The sequence below is a fragment of the Helobdella robusta genome (assembly GCF_000326865.2).
Source record: "Helobdella robusta unplaced genomic scaffold HELROscaffold_12, whole genome shotgun sequence".
Lineage (NCBI taxonomy): Eukaryota > Metazoa > Annelida > Clitellata > Rhynchobdellida > Glossiphoniidae > Helobdella > Helobdella robusta.
This window is the reverse complement of record NW_008703664.1, coordinates 3,987,668-4,003,649: the sequence shown is the minus strand read 5'-3', so window position 1 is coordinate 4,003,649 and position 15,982 is coordinate 3,987,668. Positions and strand designations below refer to the sequence as shown.

The window sequence follows — 15,982 nt, the reverse complement described above, 5'->3', positions numbered from 1 at the left end:
TTCCCTCACTGTCTTCAACACTATTCCTTGGGAGCTTAGTGATGATAAATGGTCGAACACCTTTTCTTGCTGTTTGAGCTTCAAATCATGGAGAGTGGGATTTATATCTTTGGTGACTGGGAGCAAGTTGTCTATTTTTGTGTAGTCATTAAATGACTCGCTCCACAGACTTTTCATTTCTTCGTTACCGTTAGATTTAAGGTAGTTGCGAAGCTTCACTCTCAATGATTCAGCATAATGTTTCAGGGATCTGATGTTCAGACCTCCCAATTTGTACGGCAGTGAAAGAATCTCAGATAGACAGCTGCTTATTGGTAAAGCCAGCCAAGTTCTAACGGCATCGTTAATCAATGGATTCAACTTGCTGGCAATCCATGACAGTGATATATCGTAAATACGCAGTTCGAAGGCTACTTGAGCTGGGACAAAACGACGTAAAATTTGAAGTTTCCACTGGGCTGTGGTGTCCAGACTTAAAATCGTTGACAACATGCCTTGTAATTTGTTGAGCAGAAAATTTTTAGCTTTGGAATTGTTGCATTCGAAATCGTATATTTTACCTAGATATTCGAAATGGTCACCAATGCGAATCTGCGGTACAGGGGTGTCATCAATTGTCAACCTCGGCAGGAATTGTTCGTAGTTACCATTTTTCTTCCTCATGCTGAACGTGCAGCATTTATCTATCCTCATTTTCATCCCGGTAGCTTTGCACCAAGCTTTGTTTAAGTCAATTAATTTTTGGGCACCTTCTGTGCTGTTGGCGATGATTGCTGAGTCGTCAGCAAATTGGAACCATGCCCTTGATTTTTAATAAGCTGAAGGGCCCCAAATGTAACCACATGGAGATGCTTTAGATTTGCATTTGCGAATAATTGATGAAATTTCTGCATATGATGGTGGATTTATATTAAATGGTATTGCAGGTTCTTGAAGATTTTGTATCCAATTTGGAAGGTTGAATTAATTGTTTGGAGAATCACTTAAAATTGAATGGAAATATTTCTTGCATTCGTTAGAATTAAATTGAGGTGACAAACTTGTTGACTTGTTGAATAGCGATTTGCATGTTTTCCAAAACCGTTGTTTTAGTTGCGTTGAGATGTCATGCGTTTTTTCATTAGGTGCCGATTTTTTTGACTTTAATTTAAATCGAATAGCTTTACTTTTTTCACTAACTTGTTTGTCGAAGTTATTGTTTTTGTGGCCTAAGAACTTGAGTTGTTTTAACTTTTTTTTTTAATTTTAATTGATTTATTCAAATTATTTCCTTTCATGGTGGATGGGGATTCAATTATACCATAATTTGTGGCGAAATAATTGTAGATAAAATTTTGAAATTTGATCGTGTCGTCGTTCAAGTTGCCGAAATCTGAGAAATCGCTTCGATGGATTCGAAAGTAGTCGTTGGCTTCGGTCCATTCTGCCTCTGTTCTTGGCAATTTGACTCCCGGAAGCAATGATTCAGATGTATCGACATCAGTTGATTCTGTTGACGTAGACGACGGATCAGTGTCGGATGCTGAAGCGGAGGTTGGCAGCCGTGGCGAAGAGGGTAAACTGGAGCAGTCATTTTCATGGTTTGATTTTTTATTTGTAACTCTCAGTGTTTTGAACATTTTGCATGAACGTTGATGCATTATAAGACCTCTTCGGCCCTTGCAATATTTCCCGCAACAACATGACAATAAATTATCTACATTATTTGAATTAATATTACTGAAATTAGAGTTAATATTGTTAGAGCTATTGTTTACGTTTAAGTTTAGAGATACAGATGCGGTAATAACAGTAGAAATATTAACATTTGAGTTTGTATTTAATTTTGTACAGCGCCAGGAATGTCTACCAATTGATACAAATGATTTATTACAGTGAATACATATAGTAGCCATATTTAAATTTATGAACCAGATATTTAAAAACCCGATATTAATTCGATAAATTAAACTATTAAAACCGAAATAAAACCAATTTAAATTAAAACTACAATATTCTAGAAATTTTTCCGAATAGAATGAACCTATTTTTAAAAACCAATTACGACAATAAAAACATAAATTATGCATAAAAACAGTGAATTGCACCAATCGGCCAACTCTCTTGTAATATACCCGCATAATAATAATAATATAATAATAATAAGGAGAATGATTTAATTAAGATTTTATCTTTTCCACTCCTTATTGTGTGTGTGAATATATTCATTGATGGAAACATTCTTTTATTGGCCAAACAAATAAAATCCAAACGAAATAATTCAAAAATTATTAATCATATATAAGAGCGTATATAAATAAGATGTAAAATATAATAATAATAATAGTAATAACTCCCGCGGATACGACAATAAAAAGCTTAGAGATGACACCTGGAAACCGAAAAAAGAAGAAACTCAGAAAAATGCTCTACTTGGAACTGCACATATCCTTAGAACGTTTCTTGGATGATATCTTTTGGACTTAGATGAGCCCTGTAATCATCTGTAAACCGGCTTAGACAGTGATCAACAGATAACAATAATTCATTCAATTCAATTCTAAAAATATTTTATTTGTCTGAAACAGAAGCAGGAGACTCGAAGCTTAACTTGTTGGGCCACCTGAAACAGAAACAATACGTATTAACAAAGAAATAATAATAATGATAATAATGATGATGATGATGATAATAATAATAATAATAATGAATAGTGAATAACATTTATAGCCAGCAATAAAACAATCAAACCGATAAAACAGGAGATGACCAGTAGCAACACAACCGACCAGCCAACGAAGCAGCAGAAAGAAAGAATAAAATTATTGACAAACAACGCCGAGAAGAACAATGATATGATGAAGGAAGCATTAGAAACAAATGCATGGCACACCCAACGTAGAAGAAGTAAATGAACTGAAGATAGGTTATTTATTTTATTTCCATGCTAAAGTGCATCTCAGAGGAACAGTTTCATAGCTAGAGCAATTTTGAGTGCTTAATAGCGAATGTTCCGCGGTTCATCCCACGACGACAATATCATTCGATGAACATACAAAAACATAGCGCCCATATCAGTCGAACATTTTAAAGATTCCAAACTTGATGATGGTGTTCGTGCCGATGGTGATGGTGCATGTCTGTATGATAATGTGGTATATGCGTATATGATAATGTGGGGCATGTGTATATGATATTAGGGATGCACCGGATTCAGGTTTTTCAAATCCGGCCGGGGCCGGACTTGGCCGGATTTAAAATTCAAAAACCGGCCGGGGCCGGAGCCGGATTTTAGTTACCATTTTACATACGTTAGAAAAAATACTCACATTTATGGTTATCTACATGTTGAACATCAAAAAATAACACCAAGCAAATAGTTATTTAATTCAAATATATGAATAAGTTGTGTGATACGCCAAATTCTGTACACAAAGATCAGCTTATAATTTATGCATATTTGCATAACCCATGTTAAAGCACAAAGAAAATTGTCCAGCTCACCGCACAATTAGTGATGTTGTAATTATGTGTCATGTATACCTAACCTTTAACATACCATGTTCTTAAATTATGTGCTTATGTATCTCTCTCTCTCTCTCTCTCTAAATATATATAGATATATATCTTTATATATATATATATATATATATATATATATATATTATGTAGCTATATGATCCGTCATGTGCAATTATCAATATATAGTATATACACGTGCACAAGTTCTTTTACACAAAGATCAGCTTATAATTTATGCATAACCCATGTTATAGCATAAAGAAAATTGTCCAGATCACCTCACAATTAGTGATGTTGTTATTATGTGTCATGTATGCCTTCAGCTTAGCCTTAGCCATTAACTTATTGACATAAAATTAATTGAATTCAATAAAATTTTTTTTCTATTTCTAACATTTTTAAAAGTTGATAGACGCTTAAATCCGGCCCTAAATCCGGCCCTAAATCCGGCCCTAAATCCGGCCACCAAATCCGGCCGGGGCCGGATTCGACCGGATTTGAAAAAAAGCCAGATTTTGGCCGGGGCCGGATTCGACCGGATTTGAAAAAAAAGCCGGATTTTGGCCGGGGCCGGAGCCGAACTTCGGTGCATCCCTAGATAATATGGTACATCTGTATATGGTAATATGATGCATGTGTATGTATATGACAATATGGTGAATGCATGCATAGATTATGGTGGTGCATTCATAGATGAAGTAGATGCATGCATGGTATGCTAGTATATTTTTATAACGGCTTTAATTCAATTGTTGCAAATACAAATCGGGCAACCAAAAGAATTATTGATTATCAACATTTTTTTTTAAAGATTTCAAGGTACGTAAATTTGTTGATCGGTTGTTTGTTCATGATCGATGATCTAACTGACGGTTTGGATGAATAAAAGCTTTAATGAATGAATGAAAACAATTTTGAAAGAAAAGTCCGTCAAACTGGATGGCTAACAATTGCTGGAAAGCCATTTTAAATAAAATGCTGGAAATAATGCGTCCCTTCCTCATATGACGGTTGACTTCTAATTCAACATTTGAATGGATTTATTGGCTATTTCTATTCTGCAAAATTTTCTTATAAATTGAGCAGGAAAAAAATAAAATGACAAATAAATTATATTATTTGCTGGTTACTCAAGAAATGGCCGAAGTTCATTTCATGTGCATGAACATACGTTAGATGTGGAGTCGATTGGTGAGAAATTGGATGTTTGAAGTTTCTTTGTTTAAATACATGATTTAATAAAAGTTATAAATTTTTGAAGAATTTAATAATTACTGATTAGACAATTGAAAAATGTTTAAAAAGTTAGACAATTGAAGAATGTTTAAAATGATTTTTTGTTTAACATTTGAGAGAACTGAGACTGCCTGGAGTTCGCTTAAGCAGTTCTTCTTAAATAAATTAACAACTACTTGGTAACCACAAATTGCTCGCCAAAACTGTATCAGAAGAGCGGTGATATACGCGGAACTGCTAACATATCATGCTATACTTAGATTGTTGTGTCCCAAAGACTCTACCGTTCACAGACATATTTTGTACACACGCGCATGAAATGGGTCACACACATATTAGATAGCCTTTGAGTTTCGGACTGACAGCATTCGAACCAGGTCATCGTGAAATGAGACCGCGAGATTTGGCATTTCTACCACCTGAGCTAACTCGCCGACTTGTGGTAATTTTATAAATACTAAAAATGTATAATCATTCTATAATTTGTTCAATCTTAGACTACTCAAAAATAAGTAATAAATTTATCACGTTTGTTAGACCTTATATTTTCCATCTATAACATTTGAACGTTGGTGCATAATTAAGTTAACTTGCACTAAATAATTAATTAATTCAATTTAAGTTAATATGCACAATCTCGTTTTTTTTATCATATCGTTTTTTAATCATGCTGATTAAAATTTTGAATAAATACGAAATAAATGCCGATATGTTTTTCAGAGGATACAAGATTATAAGAAAATTTGTTATATTAATGAACATAGAATTTCACGTATTAAAAAATAAACTGAAAGATGTCTCACCCGTGAATGTAACGATCAATTACGGCATGTGATCTGAGGCACAGGATATATATATATATGCTTGAGCATCTGGCCAAATATAAAACTTATCAATTCGAGCACCGAAGTTGGTATAGGAATATCGAAAAAAGCTTTTTTGTTCTATCATGCTTAAATGTTCTATTAAACTTAAAATAAATACAAATTTTGATTTTAAACTTAAAAAACTTGACAATTATTTACTATCTAAAACCGAAAAATTAAACAGAAAGATAACTAACGCGGAACATGCTGGGATTTTCATCAATAACTGCATTTTTGACAGTCTTAATCCAATATATATATACTGTCTCATATTTGTGTGTTTGTGTGTGTGTGTCTGTGTCTGTGTTTACGTGTGTGCGTACTGACTACATGTGGAAATTATTGAATAGAAAACAAACAGTGCACAAAGGAAGGAATGAAAGAATGAGTGTGAACTAACAAACGACAGTAAGAAATACTTGACTGCTCAATTAGTACTAATGAAAGTTGATGGCGATGACAGCGCTTAATCATTAACAGGTACCTACCTCGTACGTCATCGTCAGCCAAACGACTACTGCATTCCTAATATTTCACAGATTTAACAGCTTGCTACTCGCACAATAAAATGCAATTTTGCTTGCATGGCAAATGTTCTGTCTGCTTACAACAATATCAATGCTACATGACGAGTTTCTTGTTTTAACAACATCCTGGCGTATTCTGATCGTATTGAAGATTTCAATAAATGTTCGGATAATATGATTATTATATTATTTTTTAGTTTTTTTAGTTTAGATTTCAATTTAAAGTTGCTATTAACATTGTATTCCGTTCAATGAAAGATTTACTACGGTATTAACTCTTGAGAAAGAATGAATGATAATCTTCAGTTAAAATTTTACTCCCATTTTGGTCTTCGAATCACCTGTTGAGTTGGTTTTTTAGCTACTGTGGATGTGTGAATATACGTGCGTTTGTTGTGCTGGTCTCCTACTTGTATTCATCATGAAATAAAAGCCACCATACAAATTATAAGGTACGTATGTTAATAGTACTATAAATTGTATGGTATATGCATTTATTGTATATATATATATATATAGTTACTTTTATTTATATTTACGCATGCACACACACACACAAACACATAATAAGCAGAGATGTAATCATATTACATGAGCGTAGTTAGATTCACAGCAGGTGCAGCAGAGCAACATGGAGTCCAAAGAAATGAATATCCTGTCGTTACTTCCGCTGAGTTATGCGAAGTTTCCCACCGTTTTGAACTTACCTGCCCAGCTGGAAAGTTTCTATATATGTGAGTGCATGTGTGTGCGTGTCTGATGCTATGTAAAGTGTATGTGTTCTTCTATGTGCATGTATAAGTTCACTGGCGTTTTTTTGTAAATATATACGTGTGCGTGTGTATAAATAAATGGAGATGTGCGCATGTGTGTGTATGTGATCATGTAACTAAGTAAGAAAGTTATTTTGAGTTTGTGAGTGTGTGTGTGTGTGTGTGTGTATGTGTGTGTGTGTGTGCACGTAAAAACCTTTTATGCATTTTATACGTGCATACATTTGTTTATATTTGAATGTTCACATCAAACACACCAAACGCATACGGAGAGTGAAAAACATGTGCAACTTTTTTATTTGTTTTCTGAACGTCGAGACAGAATATAGTGAAGCAATGCGTGTGAGCTGTTGGTGTGTGGTGGTTGGTTGGTGCAGTGGCGGATCTAGACAATTTTGATGGGGAGGGTGCTGAAATTGTGAAAATGTTTAAGTTTTTATGGGGGGGGGGCAAAATTTTTATGGGGGGTAACCAAAATTTTTTAGGAGGGGGGCAAAATTTGTGGTAGTGTTGCTGACTTATTAAAAAACTGCTCTGCTCACAACGAGAGAGGAAGTGTCCCCGATTCCCAGGCTTCCCCTAATCGCCACTGGGTTGGTGAGTAGGTGGTGGGTAATGGGTGATGTGTGGTGTTATGTGTGATGTAAGGTGGGTGTGTGATGGTGTGTGGTGGGAAGGTGCAGCAAACTCTTCGTAGATGATCGCACTTAAAACAACATGCGTTAAGAAAAATTGAAAAAGTGCGGTTGTTATTTTTGCTGCTGCAGTTGTTGGCGAGGGAAGCTTACTTCTGCTTTAATATCATGTACATAAACATTGGGGCTTTGGGCACTATTTGAAAAAAGGTGCAACTAACATCACTTTAAATTATTATGCGAAATAATTTTGTTTTGCAATAATAATGTAATAATGTTGTTCTGTAACAAATTGCATACATTCGTTTCAAATTGCTTAAACAATTTTGACAAGTAAATAATAGTCTGCACATAAATATTACAATTAATTTATTATAATATATTAGAACAGTATATTAAAAATATTAATGCACTTGTCTTATGAAAACAAAATGTTTCAAAAGTTTCAATCTTCTTTGAGTGCATGTCAACTATGAACCTAAATTTAATCACCCAACACCCATACAATTTTTCAAATGCAAAAGTACCAAATTGTAGAAAATTATATATCCACAATTTTTAATGTTTTTCCCCATAGAAGGACTCATTACAAGACTCATTAAATTCAAAACAAGACCCACTAGCCTTGCACCACGGGTTGCCCTAGACTTCAGTTCTTGAAATTTTATTTTCTTTTTATAATTTTAAGAGAATTTGTAATGATATAGAACAGGCAAACTTTTGTGAAAGTAGTTGTAGGCTGACAACGTATGATGACTGAATGACTTGCCCCAAACACTTCGACTGTTGACCATCAACCAGCATCTCAAGCGTGATGGATGTCAGAAAATAAGCAACAACTGAACTTGAATAAATCTTGCACGCACGAATTAGTAATGAACTTTGGCATAATTCTTCTTTCCCCAAGTTTTTCTAGAGAAGCTCGCACCAGATGTCTTACTCAACAACCACTTAATCAAGCGATCAGAAGTTATCTTGCAGAAGAATCTACAAATATCTGGCGAACAATGATTATTGCAATACAACAGCTACATATTTGACGTTATTTGTATTGAGATTCGGTTTTGAACTCGACAGAATGTCACACGAACTTCATTGGACATTAGCAGAAGAAGAAATTTATTTGAAATGACACCCAGCCGGAGACCAGTAACTCCATGAAAATGTTTGGAAAACTTTTTCAAATGTTAAAAACAAAAATTTAGACTATAAGAACTGTTCTTTATCAATAGCCTTTGACTGCAATGACCTTCCCTTCACCTTCATTACGTAAACTATCCAAGAAATTACGCGCAAATAAGATGGGGAACGTTGAGAAGGGGTCTTTTAGTGGACTTTTAATGATGAGAGACAGGGAAGTGAGTGGTTTTGTTGTATTTCTGAATTATTGAAAAAAGCTATTTTGAATAACTAAGTTTCGCAAGGCAGACTTCATGTGGTTGAATTTAAGACCATTACAGATGGGTTCTAGTTCTAAACCAGAGGCTTGTTTTTGAAAAGGGAGTGCAATAATCAATCTGAATGAATGTCTCAAAAGGCGCGTAATTTTTTAATAAAAATTATCTGGTTTTGTTTAGTTTACACATACGCGTTTTGTTTTTTTAGTTTAGACACACACACACCACACACACATACACACACACACACACACACACATACCAGACACATGATTATACATATGTGGTTCGTTATTAGACATCAGCCTTTTGACCCATATTGATGTTGATGAAAGGTCTGAAAAATAGTTGCAACTTCGCACGCGCCAATCACGATTTAAGATCAGCGTGTTTCATTGTGTGAAAATAACATTAATAAATGGATTAATTATTGAACAAATAATAAACATAAATATATTTATATCTGTGCGTGCGTGCGTGTATGCGTGCTTGTATGCGTTTGTGTATACGTCTGTAAAGAGAGATTAAAGAAATTGTGTTGAAACATTTCCATTCAGTCACAATATATAACATGCACCTAATGTTGTTTATACAGGATGTGCATCGCATAACGTGTAACACATATGGTGTTACACGTTTTTTATTGTGTATTGCATCACTCAAGGTATCATTTGGAACATAATGTACTAGGCAGCACGTAGAACGCTACGCAGCATGTACGCATAGTGTGTTGTGTATAGGTGTGTACGCAAACTTCATTAAAATGTAATTGCACATGTAAAACGCACTGCCTCCTGTTAAATTGTTCAGTATTGAAACAGAACGCATCTCAGCCGCATGTTTTAGGTACCCCATGGGAACCTTCGATACACAGGAAGGTGCTTCAGAGGTATCATAAACACAACGGTTCTATTCTTGGGCTCGGTTTGTTGTAGCTGTTAATGTATTTTTGTTGTGCTGCGTTCTGCGATGGGGGAGTGGTTTGATTATTATTGATGTTGTTGTTGATGTTATTGATGGTTGATGTTATAGATGTTGTTGTTGATCCTATGTTGATGTTGGGGGTTGATGTTATTGTTGTTGATCCTATGTTGATGTTGTCGTTGTAAGGTGGTTGTTCTATTCTAAGTTAGTATTGATTTTATTTTCATTCCTGATATTCATTAAAATATTAATTTTATGTCGTTGCCATTTCTTTACTACAACTGTTCACTACTACTCAAGTAACTTCTTGCACTATTCAAATTATTACCAAAGTTACTGCTATTTCTGTAGTTTTTCTATCATTAATACTACAGCTACTAATACGGCTGTTGCTGTTGCTACTACTAATACAAAAACAACAACTAATATTATTACCCCCACTACCAGTGGCAGGTTTAGTTTTAAACTCACTACCAATTTCATTAATGAATAATCAAGAATTATCATGCGATAGAGTGAGTGCTATAAAATACATTGCCATGATGTGCATTAGGTAGAGTTTAAGAAATGGAATCTTTGACGAAGCGTTTGAATAAACAAACAAACAAACAAACAAATGACAACAAACAAACAAACAAACTGACAGACAAACATACAAACAAACAAACAGACAGACAGAAAAACAAAATATAAACAAACAAGTAAGCGCACAGGCAAACAAACGGACAACTAGCTTAAACTAACTTCTGGCGCATGCGTATTTGCGATGTTCAACAAAATGAAGTAGCGTTGGAAAAGAAGAATGACAGAGCTGGCAGTAGTAATCGTCTGTTCTGGTTCTCGATGTTGATGTTGAAGGTGATGTTAATGTTAATGTTAGAGTTGGTGTTGAAGTTGATGTTGGAGTCAATGTTGGTGTTGAATGTTGCATGTTCTGCTGTTTTAGATATTTTTCGTCGTCATCTTTGTCAATCATTACTTTATTGTTACTCTTAATGTTACAGCTGATGTTAGTGTCGTTAAGATTTCTTACAGTATTTTTCACATTTGTATTGATGCTACTGCAATTAATGTTACTGTTATCAGATGATTCTGAAAATTGTTTACTGTTGATGACTAGTGAGAGATGGTTGTTGTTTCTGTCATATTTGTTACTACCGCTACTGCTGTAAGTGTTGTGGTTGTTATCGCCACTGTGGTTGTGGCTGCCGTGGTTGCTGTGGCTGCTGTAGTTATAGCTGCTTTTGCTGTTCTTAACATTTGTACTACTGTAACAAATGTTGTTTTTGTTGTTGAGTGCATCATCAAGACGGATTTTCAAGTCTCTCTTGTTGTAAAATTCCACTTTTGATTTGTTGAATCCATTAACGTTGCAACCTTTGTGCTCGTTTATGAAAACATCATTCGTAATATCTACACCATAATTTTTGTTACTCAAGTTAGCATTCTCATTGAAGGAGGCATTATTAACAACACCATTCTCAACAACATCGATGCACGCACTGACAGGTTGGTCTTGGAGCGATGGCATTTGTGCTAGTGCTTTTGTATTTGTTGTTGTTGGCAATGTTGTTGTTGTTGTTGTTGTTGTTGTTGGTAGTGGTGTTGCTGCTCCTGGTAAACAATTATAATTCATGTTTTGAACTTCAACACTGTTGTTGTTGTCGGTTTCGGAATGGGAAGTGTTGTTTTCAATCTTAACAATATTATCATCAGTAACTAATTTTTTTTCCTTGTTAGTAAAAACTTTTTCGGTGCATTCTTGGACATGGTGATTTTCATTAAGATTGAAATCACTGACATGCATTGACTTGTCACCGTCTTGCATGATGCTTGCTGGCCTCTTCTGCTCAGATGCATTCCTACTGTTCTCCTTCCAGCTTTTTGAGCTGCTACCTCCTAATATTAAATTTGTGTCAATGTGCTTCTGGTCCTCGTTGTCATCATCCTCGTTGAAGTGATTTTTGCTTTTATTGATTTTGTCGTCTATGTTGTTGTTATTTATATTGTCGTTGTTGCTGTTGTTATTGTTGTCGATGTTAATGCTGTTGTTGGCATTGATGTTGTTTTTGTTGCTGTTGTTGTTGTTGTCGATGGTAGCATTATCGATATCGCCGTCTTTAATTTTTACATTGTTGAAATCATTTGGGGTTTTTGATGGAAGGTTGTGAATGATATGTCCTTCATCTGTTGGAGTTGTTGGTATTATTATGTTGTAGCTGTTGTTTTGTTTGTATTGTTGTTGTTTTGTTTGAACAAAACTCTTAAACTAAATTATAAAAATTAAAAAAAAAACTCTTATTGGATAGACACTATATACAACGTTATCATCTTATTAACCCTGAAACATACACGCCATGGCAGTAGGCACACACACACACACACTCACTCACTAATATAAATTTGGAGGCATTCTCGTGCACATACTTATTTATACACCCACACATAGACACACACACACAAATAAATTGACACGACTCATCAAACAAATACATAAAATCATAACGAACAACGACTTTAATTGATTTAAATTTAATAAATTTAAATCGCAAAAATATATCAAAAAATTAAATTTGTTAATTTTAATTTGGAAGCAATCAAAGTAATAAATTGTTATGGATTTAACGCAACGTGAGAATGAACTCAGTTTTATGAAATATTAAACATTCCAATAAAACAAAAAATATAACTAGCCTTTGTTAAAGCTGAAATTTAGTGGCACAATGTCGCCATGTGTGTCCATGCTTTCTTCAAGAGAAATATCCAAAACACCTGTTTGTTCATTTTTGTGTTATTTTACGATTCTGCTTCGTATTTCTCAACAAAATTTTTTTAGGAAACTTTCAAAAATTTTGCTTGACACTGACATGATTTTTACACTACGATTATTTTGCTCATCTTATGAATAGTTTAAACAGAAGCAGTAATCATTAGTCTCATTGTTGCTGTTTTGTTGTTGTTGTTATTATAATTGATGTTGTGGTTGTTGCTATGAATGGTTGCAGTTATAATAGATAAGTAGAATTTTATTTAAACTCAAAATAATAAAGTAATGATAAGCTTACGTAAAACAAGTGCAAAGGACAGAAGTGCATGTGCTGAGGCCAGTGCATATGCGAGATCTCATCAGACGATCACTCATCGTTTAAATATATAGAGAGTTCAATGTTTAAGATCTTATCTATCCACTTTTGTAAACTTTTAAAATGTTTAACTTATATTTACAGCAAAATGTTGAATTAATATAAATTCGTGAAAAAATAAAAAAGTCATCTTTACCATAGGAAACTGTTTCAAATTTTTTTACATATGAAGCTTCAAAACGCAAACCGTTCTTTTAAAAAAGCCGCAATACAACAAAATATTTCATCCCTAAGCGATACTATAATGACATGACAGCAGTATGCTTAAAAAACGGTTTAGACTGTTTATCTCATTTATAGTAGCATTCAACTCTGGAAGCGTTGTTTTTAATGTTCATATAGGTTCATATAATGTTCCTATATTATAGGAGATAATTTTTCATTTTAAAAAAACATTGCAAAGAAAAGGTCCAAAAATTTATAAAGTCCTAACCGTGTACTCGAGCACCGCGTGTGGATTGTTTTGATGTGTACGCGTGTAATGCATACATTACAGTTGCCTCGGTGTACAAGTGCAGATGTAAACATTTGCTTAACCATTCAGCGCTTGTGTTGCAGAGACAAAATGATAAAAAATTGGATAAACATCAACAAAGTTGTGTGGATTTGAGCGTACACTCCCGGTGGATGGAGACTTGATGAGTGAATTTTTGTGCAGTGCCACTAGGGAGGCATAACTAACTCCCAGAGTTTGTTTGTTTTGGATCACGTATTAATAATATTTTACGCCAAACAATATATAATTCTCTACACCGTTCGAAACTGACTACATTGTACATATATGGTTCATTTGTTTCGTTCAGTAAGAGTTTTGATGTTATAGACTGATATCTAAAATAGATATTTAAATATTAACATCGATGTACTCAAAAAATAAAAATTTTATTTGTTATCAATGAGCAATTTAATGTATTTTTATTTGTTACATGCTTTATTTGATATGTCGTTCAACTGTTGGAACGTTTTACCGGATATCCTGTTAGATATTTTGTTGAATGTCTTATTGAATATCTTATCAAAAATTTATTAGATATCCTATTTATTGAATATGGTACTGATTATTTTGTTGGGTCATTTACTAGATACTTTGTTTGATATCTTATTGGATATCTTGCTGGATATCTTAGCAGGAGCCCAACAACAGCAACAAGACTACCCGACACACAGTGTATAAACAAGAAAGCAAATTGCTTTTGACCTCCCAGAGGTGCAACTCGAATGAGAAATGAGTCAAACATAAAGTCAAGTTAGTACTAAGTCCAGTTCTCCCCTGTGCATTGCTCTGGCGCATTGAGAGAAAATGGAAAATGGATTCCGTCATGATTATGTGCACAAATGCATGCATGCACAACCGCACGTCTGTCTGTGTTGCAACCTTTTCACGTGTGCACATGCTCATGCTTGTATGTCTCATTGCCTATGCGTTGAAAAATATCTGTGTGTGTGTGTGTGTGTGTGTGTGTGTGTGTGTGTGTTTGAGCGTGTGCAGTGCATGTTTGTGTATGTGTGTATAACATAATAAAAAATGCTGAGTGCAGGTTACAAAACCCATATATTATCCAATATCCATTATCCAATTAAACAACTCCAACAACCACTAAATTATAAAAAACAAAAAAATATTAAAATCAGTCCAAGTAAGTCAAAGAAATTTATACAAATAAATAAATGTACAAACTAAATATAGTTTCAGCATATCAGCTTAAATCGAAAACCGCTTCACTTGAGTATTGGATAGTTGCTGCTGCCGTATCTCTACTTCTTAATGCCGACTAACTTTGACTAACGATTAAATCTGAAAATTTGCTGTCCACAAAAAGACTATCAATTGTCCCTTGTCGGTTATCACACAAAATTATTTTTAAGAAATAAGGAAAACAGAAATACCACCCCAATACTGTTCATTTTCCAGTGGTCAATCATGTCAGACGCATCACATTCCTAATGAGTAATGAGAGAAAAATTTCCACAGTTTCTAATTTTGCTTGCCATGTTTTCGAACCCTCTAATAAGCGTGAGCCAACGATAATTTCGGATGATTCTATATTTTCCTTGGTGAGAAAACTGTTTTTAAAACGTCTTTAATGTATATATGTCGGCAGTAAGATGGTGTAATGGTCCGGTTGTTGCAGTGACCGAGTTCAATTGCAAGGAAATCCCATCTACACTACCATATCCAATGTGCGCAATGAGTAGATTCACAAGTTACATATTCAATTCACATGCTGTCTCTCTCTTTCTCCGTCTTTTTCCCTCCCTTCTTCTCTTTCTCTACCTGTGCCGTCGTAAAAAAATATTTGTTTCAAGCAGGATGCAACATAAAATTTTGAAAGAGATTTCTTCTATATCGTCGGAGTAATATTACCCAACATTGTATTATATATATATATATATATATATTTATATTGTATTATATATATATATTGCATATATATATATAAATTGTATTATATATATATATATATAGTTATTTATTTATGAGTGTTTATGATAGCATACATTATATACGTATATATGTAGCGTATACCATGTGAGTCTTGTTTATGTATATATATATATATATATATATATATATATATATATATATATATATATATATATATATATATTCATATATATATATAAAGTATTTTGATTTTTTGATTGTATGAATAATACCGAATTGTAGGCATTAAACAATTTAAAGTTTGCCTGATGAATTTGGATAACAACAGTTTCATTAAATTTTCATGATGAACTTCATGGATAATAATTTTATATTCAATTGGTTAATGCCAACAATTTGGTAGAATTCATACAATACCGTATATATATGTATACATAGCTTCAAATTGATTAATGCCAACAAATTGGCAGAATTTATACAATACTGTATATATATATATATATATATATATATATATATATATATATATATATATATATACAATTATTTATAAATTAATATGTTATAAATTATTTATAAAGATCACTGCGTTTC

General features: G+C 33.6%; 3 protein-coding genes across 3 annotated transcripts in view; all 3 read right to left on the bottom strand.

The window, feature by feature from the left end:
* Positions 1–1,226: 1,226 nt before the first annotated feature.
* HELRODRAFT_168072 (hypothetical protein) lies at positions 1,227–1,619 on the bottom strand (the record flags this gene model as incomplete). The annotated part of the gene is made up of 1 exon (XM_009013762.1): positions 1,227–1,619. One exon carries the CDS (start codon positions 1,617–1,619, stop codon positions 1,227–1,229), a length of 393 nt encoding a protein of 130 aa, XP_009012010.1.
* An 8,208-nt stretch (positions 1,620–9,827) lies between these two features.
* Positions 9,828–12,218, bottom strand: HELRODRAFT_168071 (hypothetical protein; the record flags this gene model as incomplete). Its single annotated transcript, XM_009013761.1, has 3 exons — positions 9,828–10,021; positions 10,604–12,046; positions 12,200–12,218. 3 exons carry the CDS (start codon positions 12,216–12,218, stop codon positions 9,828–9,830), a joined length of 1,656 nt encoding a protein of 551 aa, XP_009012009.1.
* A 1,907-nt stretch (positions 12,219–14,125) lies between these two features.
* HELRODRAFT_168070 (hypothetical protein) overlaps positions 14,126–15,982 on the bottom strand; it is a gene marked incomplete at both ends in the record, with an annotated part of 4,723 nt that continues 2,866 nt past the window's right edge. Inside the window, 3 exons of the mRNA XM_009013760.1 lie at positions 14,126–14,284; positions 14,394–14,437; positions 14,780–14,836. Coding sequence (XP_009012008.1) covers positions 14,126–14,284; positions 14,394–14,437; positions 14,780–14,836 — 260 coding nt within the window. The remainder of the gene's footprint in view (positions 14,285–14,393; positions 14,438–14,779; positions 14,837–15,982) is intronic.